The 10,825-nt window shown below is 43.9% G+C and overlaps 1 protein-coding gene across 1 annotated transcript; it reads right to left on the bottom strand.

Moving 5' to 3' along the window:
• Nucleotides 1-559: 559 nt before the first annotated feature.
• LOC148431292 (myb-related transcription factor, partner of profilin-like) lies at nt 560-1,150 on the bottom strand. The gene is made up of 2 exons (XM_088466111.1): nt 1,097-1,150; nt 560-1,033 (listed from the first exon to the last, which is right to left on the bottom strand). The coding sequence occupies exons 1-2, from the start codon at nt 1,148-1,150 to the stop codon at nt 560-562; spliced, it is 528 nt and encodes a 175-aa protein (XP_088322237.1).
• Between the last annotated feature and the right edge of the window lie 9,675 nt (nt 1,151-10,825).

The raw sequence follows: 10,825 nt of genomic DNA, 5'->3' as shown, positions 1-10,825 counted from the left end.
CTAGACATGGGGGATCACTATGGGTACCCCCATTTTTAACTACTGAAGGAAGTCAGGGTTTCTAATAGCCGCGCCAGGAAAAAACACCTGCTAAACCTATTTACAGACCCGTCTTTCTTTTGCAGGCAAAAACGTGTGTATCCATAGTAATCCCTGAGGTCTGGACTTCTTTAGGGGGCTCCTACAATTATTTCTGGAAACTGGCATTTTTTTAACGCAGATCCATGTATCGCCGGGTCCCGTTTTCAACGATTTCAAATTGAATACGGGGATAAGCGTGAGCGCGCGCGAAAGTTTTTTGCTGGCAAAACCTCCGATGTGCGGTGAAAAACTCGCTGGCAAGGTTAACGTTTCATATTGAATACCCCTCATAGGCGCTACTTTGACGCATATTACATTGCGTTAACTTTCTGCCTAGGCGTAAAATCTTTAAAATTGAATATGGGGGAAAATGAAACCAGGGGAAAATGACATAATCGCCGGGGAAATAATACCAATCCGTACTTAACGCCACACATTTAATACGGACCGACCAGCTAAAAAATTTAAAAAAAAAAACTCACCACGACGCCTTGGAGCAGGATGTCGATCCATGTCCCTCTATATGATCGCCAGGCAGGACTTCAGGAGGCAAAACCTGCCTCAACCCCTCCTCAAAGCTGGAAAACAATATCCGCACACGACGTCCTCCACCAGTTTTGCGTGCTTCTCGCATCTCATCCGCCATTTTGTCCTTTAAACCCCGCTTAACATCATTGTATCTTTTTTTAATATTTTTTACATCACGGGGGCAGGAACCTACAGCAGTAACAGCCTCCAAAACCGTTTGCCACATAGCTTTTTTCCTCGACAATGGGGTCTTGTGTGCATCCTCGCCAAGGAGGCGACTATAGACTGGGACAATTGCATGCACTAGGGCACAATTCTCGGCATGTGTAAACCGAACATTGCGTCCTGTTTGTGTTTTCCCAGGGCGTGGAGCTACTTCCACCTCCACATCCTCCTCCTCACCCTCTTCCTCCTCACTACCCTCCTCCTGTGTGGAATCACTGCTCGCCTCCTCCTCGTCAGTAATTGCCTGTCTGACTAGGCAAACAACATCCTCCTCCTCCTCCTGACTCTCCTCACCCCTTCTGTGTCTGTAAGACATTTTAGTGTAATCAGTATTATGCAACACCTCTAACATTCACAAACTCCTTCCCAAACCTATCAAAGGTCAAAATGGAGGAACAGGGGTTTATATAGTGTAGGTCTGTATTGATCAGCAGTTAGAGTTGTGCCAATGGTTGTCTTTGTTTTAAACTGATTTAGTAAGCTTTTGGAGCTCGCTATTTGGTTGGTCAGAAAATCGCAAATTTTTTGGAGAGAAATCTCGCGGGAACTCGCAGGTCACAATCACCAGTGCATGTAAACTGACACCCTATTGAATTTGCGAGTTTCAGTACAAACTCGCACTTTTTAAAAGTGCGAGAAAGTGCGAGTTTGTACTGTTACTAAAACAGACTACCTATTACATTTGGCCCAATATCTTTGTTGTTATTGGCGGTATACATTCCTCCACCGTATTCACATGATGTTCTTAAAAAGGTGGCTGAATTTTTGGTCTTATTCCCGGGAACGCCCACCATATGTGTGGGGGATTTTAGCAATATCCTGGATCCAATACTAGATAGGCATAGAATGTCTGTTACTGATACACGAGCGAGGGGGTTTGGATTTTCAGGTATGGTGGACGGAATGGGATTGGTCAATGCCTGGAGGACCAGATATCCTTCTATGAAGCAGTTTTCTTGTTTTTCATATACTCATCTCTCGTTTTCTGGGATTGACCTGGCATTAGTTACGCTAGAATTACAGACGAGAGTTCACAAGGTCCAATTCGAGACTAGGGGTATATCCGATCATTCCTCATTAACAATCATTCTTGACCTGGAGGGTCAGCAGGGTCACTCCTTCTGGAAGTTTAACCAGTACTGGTTGTCGCGCATGGGCTATGGGGCAGAATTAGAGGCTGCTTGGAAATAATTTTTTGAGTTCAATAGTGGCACTACATCTATTTCCAAAAAAATGTTTTTATTGTCATTCAAAGCACTGAACGTCAAAAATACATTCATGGTTGAACATGGCTATACAGAGTTGGTTGTATGTGATACATTACACATATTTGAAGAAATAACATCTGGACCTCACAGGGCAGAATACCGATAACTTATTATTCAATACAATATGGTCATAGTGGATCATTTGAAATTTTGTGTGTTGTGGTTATCTTGGCTCAAAGAAAGTAATCAACGAATAACTAACACATAGTAACACAAACAATACCTTTGAACAAAAATGAAAAGAATTACAGAGGAAAAAATTATAAAACGTTTTTGTTCAGAGCTGTGTAGCACCCTGTTCAAATATTAATAAAAAGAAAAGGGATGGGCCCTCCATGTCCCCCCCCCCTGCCAGACACCCAAAAGGAATTGCTCATCTAAAAAAAAAAGAAAAAAAAAAGACAAGGTCAAGCATCTAATCTAATTGGAGGCTCTCCAGACGCATTCTGCATCATATACCATGAAGGATTCTGCAAAGCTGGAGATGAAGGGTTCCTGAAAGAGTATCTATGTAGCTCTCCCACATACCAAAAATTCTTTCTATCTTAGTTTCTTTTTCCATGATTACTTCCACTAATTCATTCTGAAGAAATGATGCAATTTTGCCTTAAAAAGAGGCAGAGGAGGTGGTTACGCATCTATTCATGTATGTAGGATTGTTTTACAGGCTGCTGCACTTATGGCTAATAACAGACGTTTTCCTCCTGCAGAGATACGAATATTATCAGGAAGAACGCCAAATATCGCCCATTCAGGCGTTAGTGGGACAAAATGTTCTAATTGCGTGGTAACATATGTCCGCACCTGTATCCAGAGCCCTCGTACCACCGGGCAGGACCACAGACAGTGGAAGATATCTGCCTCAGGAGTCCCACATCTATAACAGTTTGAACTTTGCGACATGCCTATTAGAAAGCTCCTGTGAGGTGAAATATAGGATCTATGCCAAATATTCAGAAACATAGTAGTACAGGTTGAGTCTCCCATATCCAAAATGCTTGGGACCAGGGGTATTTTGGATAACGGAATATTCTGTATTTTGGAATATTTGCATACCATAATGAGATACCTTGGGAATAGGACCCAAATATACACACAGAATGCATTTATGTATTATATACACCTTATACACACAGCCTGCAGGTAATTTTATACAATATTTTCAATAATTTTGTGGCTCAAACAAAGTTTGTGTACAGAAATTAAACTAATTTATGTTTCATATACAACTTATACACACAGCCTGAAGGTAATTGTATGCAATATTTTTAATAATTTGTGCCTTAGACAAAGTTTGTGTACATTGAACCAGCAAAAATCAAAGGTTTCATTATCTGAGTCATGCCAAAATAATTCCGTATTTCGGAATATTCCGTATTTCGGAATATTTGGATATGGGAGACTCAACCTCTATATGATGAGTAATGGGGGGTATCCACTTAGCGATTCAGCCAAGCGATTGCACGATAATGACATTGTTATCGTGCAATTGTTTGCCAATCGCGCATGCATCGTGCATGCATCTGGCATGCTTTGGTCAGAAGCGACCAGCAATGCGCGTGCCCGCTGGCCGCTTCTGACATCCGACATCGCCCGTACATGCAGGTCAACCTGACAATCTCGTCAGGTTCAACATGTGCGGAGATGAGGGATGTGCCGGGACTGAATGAGTGAACGTTCAGTCTAGGCACATCACTAGCTATACAAACGACAGCACGATTGCAATGTCGTAATCGTGCTGTCGTTTGTATATCGTCAAGTGGATACCCCCCTTAAGGCATTAGTGCACAGGCTTTGTCGTAGGATCGATTTAAGTTGTCTATCTGTAGAGCTGGAATCTGGGACACCCACTTAGCATAGCTTGCTGGAGATTTGTCAGGTATAAAAACTGTGCGCAGAAGATTATACATTTGTGATATAGTTTTCATTTCTAATGAGTATGAGCTTAGAAAGTCGTCTAAGGAGTTATTCCAATCCATGGCCGAAAAACACTGCACTGTTACTTCAATGTAATGTTTAGCCTGCCAAAATGCAAGTGGATGTCTCGTTAGTATAGGATACCTGTCCCTAGCCTCCTGGAATGTAAGGGGCCTCCCATCTTCTCTTTGTGTCAACATGCAAATATTGCTAATTTCTATGGTTTGTCATAGTGTGAATGGGTATTTAGCACCACCCAGTTGGAACTCTGGGTTTGCAAGAAAAGGCAGATATAGCCAGGGGCGGATTGGGCCGCCGGGAAAGCGGGAGAGTTCCCGCTGGGCCGGTCCCATTCTCCCCTCATCAGGGCCATTTCACCCTGCACTCATTCATAGATCAGCCAGGCCAGCTGCAGAGCTTCCTGGATTTGCGTTCTGCTGTGGATCGCAAACCAGAAGCTTTAACAGTCATCTACTCAGGCTAGCTCCGGGATCAGAGCAGCAGGGTAGTGTCCTTATTACCTTCATCCATTATTAGCTGTACCGATTAGTGTGTGTAGAGCACGCTGCTGCATGCCCTGGCTCTGCATATGAACAGTGGCCTCATGGGAGTTGTAGTGTGCTTTCCAATCCGTGGAGTGTTAGTCTGTGGCTTGGGAAACTCCATTTCCCAGCATGCTCCGGGACCCGAAAGCTTGCTAGAGCTGGAACATGTTTTAACAGGAACTGTCAGGGATCACCGAGGAGAGCTGCCGATCTACCTACGCACAGGAGACAATCTGATCTGCACAGCCCTTTTTATGTAAGCCTTCTGCTCTGGACAACTATAGTAAATGTGATTACAACACACTTAACTCAGCTCTGTCCTTCTACAACTATCACACACTATCCACCTCTGCTACATCTATCACCCTACACACTATCCTCCTCTGCAACATCTATCACCCTACACACTATCCTCCTCTGCTACATCTATCACCCTACACACTATCCTTCTCTGCTACATCTATCACCCTACACACTATCCTCCTCTGCTACATCTATCACCCTACACACTATCCTCCGCTGCTACATCTATCACCCTACACACTATCCTCCTCTGCTACATCTATCACCATACACACTATCCTTCGTTGCTACATCTATCACCCTACACACTATCCTTCTCTGCTACATCTATCACACTCTGTTACATACTATCCTCCTCTGCTACATCTATCACCCTACATACTATCCTCCTCTGCTACATCTATCACCCTACACACTATCCTCCTCTGCTACATCTATCACCCTACACACTATCCTCCTCTGCTACATCTATCACCCTACACACTATCCTCCTCTGCTACATCTATCACCCTACACACTATCCTCCTCTGCTGCATCTATCACCCTACACACTATCCTCCTCTGCTACATCTATCACCCTACACACTATCCTCCTCTGCTACATCTATCACACACTGTTACACACTATCGTCCTCTGCTACATCTATCACCTTACACACTATCCACCTCTGCTACATCTATCACCCTCAGTTACACACAATGGGGTAGATGTATTATAGCGGCACTTAACGTGCCGCTATACCGCTTCCTCCTTCGCCTCTTTACCGAGGCGAAGCAGGAAGCACTACCGATGAGATGTAAGAATATCTCATCGGCCGGAAAGGGGGAGCGTTAACTCCTCCCTCCGGCGCTACCCGCTAGAGACAGCAGCGCATCAGCCTAGTGCTGATACGCTGTGTGTCTCTGTCCCGGCCGGCTCCATTGAGCATGCGCGGGATCTCGCAAGTATCGCGAGATCCCCGCGTGCAGCCTTGAGCCGGCAGCCACCGCAGCAGGGACAGCACTGTCCCTGCTGTGGGGATAGGCTAGCGCCAGGCTGTAGCTGTCGATAACGACAGCTACAGCCGGCCGAACGGTCATGCGGTATGACCGTTCGTTCATGGCCCTGCCGCTCGGCGCTGCTATCTTGTAGATAGCAGCGCCGATAATGACAGGGTAGTATAGCGCCCCTGTCATTTACCGCCCAGACCCCCGATCATACATCGGGGAGAAGCAGTATCAGCGCACATAACGTGCGCTGATACCGCTTCAGGGCTTCATACATCTCCCACAATATACCCTACTGCTGTAGCACCTCTCTGCTATATCAACCCCCCCACTCCTTACCCTACCTCTCTGTTACCTAGACACAGTACTCAACATCCCAGGGGCAAGCACTAATCACCATATCACACATTCCCCACCCCCCAAGGACATACACTGCCCACCCTACTCCTGTCCCAGGTTTTTATATTTTTCCTGGGGGGCCATTGTATTTTATATTTACCTATTGTGACCAATATGTATGTTTGTTTGTTTTTTCCTGGAGGGACAATGTGTTTTAATTTATTCTTGTGCAATGTATTTTTTGTCAGCGCTTGCATTGCAGCATCTGTACACACTACTGTAGGCCCTCAATCCTTGCATATTCAGATGTACACCAGGGAAGGACTGCGTAGTGGCGTTAGCATAAAGTTACAGACACAGATTCAGCAAAATATGCAAGGAAAGCTACAACTGCGTCCAATTCAGAATTAGGCCCTCCCCCTTTGACAGACTCTGCCCCCATTAGGGCTGCTTCCATAAATTTCCCGGGCTGGTTCTCTGACCCAATCCGCCCCTGGATATAGCGTTTTATGGCCGTTTAAAGTGAATTTATGCCTAATAATATGCCAGGCTTTTCTTGTGAACCAAAGCTAGGGGTTTTCTTTGATCTTCTGCGGTATTTCTTGATCAGGGGCGTGTAAGAAACTAATAAGACAGCCTGAATCCAAAAATTCCTCTTCAAGAGAGGAATTAGCATATAAGTTACGGTGAAACAACCAATCCTTGACGTACCTGAGATGTGCTGCATAAGAGTACACCTGCACATTGGGAAAGTTAATACCTCCCTGACTTCTAAGTTGCTGCAATTTATGTAGGCCAATGCCTTTTTCCATTCCACACAAATTTCCTGAAAATGTAATTAAGTTGTTGGGCATCTTTGTTAGAAATCAAAAATGGCAAAACTTGTATGGGATACATCATTTTTGGGGAAGAAACCATCTTAATTAGGCTTGCCCTTCCTGTGTATGAAAGCAATCATTTCTTCCATCCCTCTAATTCCAAAGAAATTGATTTAATGGCAACAGTAAAGTTCAACTCATAGAGTAGGTGTGGGTTGTTAGAAATCTGTACCCCCAGGTATGTGATCTGTCTGTACGGCCCGTCGGGCAGCTCAGACGTAATGCCACTGATTTATTTACATTGACTTTAAAGCCTGATATTTCACCAAACACAGATAAAGTTTTAAAAATGTGATTCAGGGATTGCGAGGGATTCAATACAAATAATAGTGCATCATCGGCGAATGCCATAATTTTAATCTCCTTTCTACCTATCCTAATGCCCTGAAAGGAACTGCTAGATTGTAGTATTCTAAGCAACGGGTCCAGGCTGATGTTGAATAGTAGGGGAGAGAGGGGACAGCCCTGCCTTGTACCCCTGTGCATGGTAATGGGGGAGCTACAGTAGCCATTGATCAATAAAGAGGTATGAGGGCTAGTGTAAAGAAATTTTACAAAGTTTATAAATAAAAGTGGGAACTTCCGTCTTTGTAAAATTTTAAACAAGTGTACCGTATCAAACGCTTTTTTTGTATCTAAGCTGATTAATACATTGTTAGTTTTATCTGCACCATGTGAAGCGACAACAGCTGCCACCGCTGTCCTAATTCCCCTTACTGTTTGTTTGCCTCTTATAAATCCCAACTGATGAACCGTCAATATTTGTGGCATTAGCAATTGCTGTCTATCTGCCATTATCTTGGCCATTAATTTAATGTCTGTATTTAATAGGGTTTTGGGCCTATAAGAGTCTACCAGTTGAGAATTTATATCAGGTTTCGGGATTAAAACCGCATAAGCTTTATTAAATTGTGGGGCGACCGTATCATATTTTAGAATTGAGTTAAGTAGTTCGAGCAAGGCCTGGGCTAAGTAACCCTGTAGTATCTTATAATATTCATTTGTAAGCCCGTCTGGGCCAGGGGATTTATGGAGTTTCAATGAGGAGATAGCATGTGCTATCTCCTCTAGGGTTATTTCCTGACTTAGAATTTCCCCATCTACATCAGTGAGCAAAGGGAGGTTGATGTCTGAGATCAAACGTTCATGCATCTCCTCATTGAAAGGACGGGCGTCATATAGGTTAGCATAATAATCTTCAAAATGTTGAAGAATACGTTTTGTTGAGGTGTCTATAGAATCAGAATTGGGGTCCTTAATAGCAGTAATAAACCTTTTCGATGTTCCTGGTCTAGACATGTTGGCCAACAATCTACCAGTCTTGTTGCCCCAACGAAAATACTTAAACTTTGAAAAAGTTAAATGTTTTTTTGACTGCAATAACAGGAAATCATCCAATAATTGTCTGGCGTTTAGGTAGGATGTCTGGGTATCCGGATTCAGAGTGTCTATATATGTTTGCATTGTTCTAGTCAGGGAACTGTGAAGCTCCTGATATTGCGCTGAAGATTTCTTTTTTTGTCGAGCTATATATTGAATGATATGGCCCCGCATTGTAGCTTGCACTACATCTATTTAAATTCTTTGGGATGCTTTTAAATAATTTCTCAGAGGGTCTTTAATCCAAAGAGTAGCTGGTTTAAAATCTTCTATAAAAAAACTGAATTGGAGGCTTCCTGTAGGTCTTTAGAAGTAGCTTATATATGGGTCAGATTCAACTAAAGAAGCATGGATGGCTGCCCAAAACTCATGGAAAGATAGTTTGTTGGATAAGACGCACTACAAATTACTTTTTAACTCGCATTTGCAATATGCATCTGACAATAGGCCTGGGTCTTACTTAGATAACCTGGCACGAACCGAGCATTCGTCGCCCAATACAGTGGTTAAAATATTTGCTTCTGATGATGTTGCTTATGGGCGAACTTCAGATATCGCAGAGGAATTTGTCAGCTATTATCATCAATTATATAAATCTAGATCAGTTTATACTCAACAGGAATTCATGATTTTTTATCTACTATATCCCTTCCAAAACTCTCTCCAGAGGCAAGGGACTTTCTTGATTCTCCTTTGACGTTAGAGGAATTTGAGGTGGCCTTAAATTCCTTTCCTAACGGTAAAGCACCAGGGATCGACAGGATTCCCCTCGAGCTATATAAAAAAACTTAAAAAATGTTTGTACCACAATTGTTTGATCGTTTTATCCAAATTTACAAAAACAACACATTACCAAGTTATATGTCTGAGGCACTAATAATTGTTTTACCTAAACCAGGCAAGGACACTACTCGAGCTGACTCGTATCGGCCCATATCACTTGTTCCCACAGATGTGAAAATCCTAACAAAAATACTGGCCTACAGGTTTAATCAGGTTATAACCCAACTGATTCATCCTGATCAGACAGGCTTTTATGGCGGTAAATCTTCATCGCTTATTCAAACAGGTCCAGCGTGGGGATGATATTATTGTGTCACTAGATGCCACTAAGGCGTTCGATTTGGTGGTATGGGCATTTCTATGGGAAACCATGGACCGTTTTGTAGTGATGAGCGGTTCGGATTCCTCAGAACGCAAGTTCGGGTGTTCCCGCCTGACTCGGATTCCACCTCGAGGCCGAACATCACCCGTCCGGCGTCGGATTCTCACGAGACCTCGCGAGAGCCGGGTGACCTTCGGCCTCTATAAAAGGTGCGGCGCCCGGCTGTCGGCGCCATTTCGTGTGACTGTATCCCGACGGAACAGTCATGTTTAGTTAGGTAGTGATAGAGAAGGGAAAAGCGAGACTAGAGTTAGATTAGTTAGAGAGAGTAGTTCTACTTCTTGCCACTGTGTCCTCCGTGACTGGGCTTAGCCCACTGTGTGTATATTATACAAGCTCCGTGACTGGACTTAGCCAACTATGTGCACTGTGTATTATACAAGCTCCGTGACTGGACTTAGCCCACTGAGTATATTATACAAGCTCCGTGACTGGTCTTAGCCCACTGAGTGTATTATTTATATTATACAAGCTCTGTGACTGGGCTTAGCCCACTGTGTGTATATTATACAAGCTGTGTATTATACAAGCTCCGTGACTGGACTTAGCCAACTGTGTGCACTGTGTATTATACAAGCTCCGTGACAGGGCATAAGCCCACTGAGTGTATTATACAAGCTCCGTGAAAGGGCTTAAGCCCACTGAGTGTATTATACAAGCTCCATGACAGGGCATAAGCCCACTGAGTGTATTATACAAGCTCCGTGACAGGGCATAGCCCACTGAGTGTATTATACAAGCTCCGTGACAGGGCATAAACCCAGAGTGTATTATACAAGCTCCGTGACAGGGAATAAGCCCACTGAGTGTATTATACAAGCTCCGTGACAGGGCATAAGCCCACTGAGTGTATTATACAAGCTCCGTGACAGGGCATAAGCCCAGTGAGTGCATACACGCTCCGTGAAAGGGCTTAAGCCCACTGTGTCTATTATACAAGCTCTGTGAAAGGGCATAAGCCCACTGAGTGTATTATACAAGCTCCGTGACAGGGCATAAGCCCACTGTGTCTATTATACAAGCTCCGTGACAGGGCATAAACCCACTGAGTGTATTATACAAGCTCCGTGACAGGGCATAAGCCCACTGAGTGTATTATACAAGCTCCGTGACAGGGCATAAGCCCACTGAGTGTGTTATACAAGCTCCGTGACAGGGCATAAGCCCAGTGAGTGCATACACGCTCCGTGAAAGGGCATAACCCACTGT

The sequence above is a fragment of the Taudactylus pleione genome, unplaced genomic scaffold (genome assembly GCF_031769625.1).
Source record: "Taudactylus pleione unplaced genomic scaffold, aTauple2 ptg002490l, whole genome shotgun sequence".
Classification (NCBI taxonomy): domain Eukaryota; kingdom Metazoa; phylum Chordata; class Amphibia; order Anura; family Myobatrachidae; genus Taudactylus; species Taudactylus pleione.
This window is presented reverse-complemented; position numbering and strand designations above follow the sequence as displayed.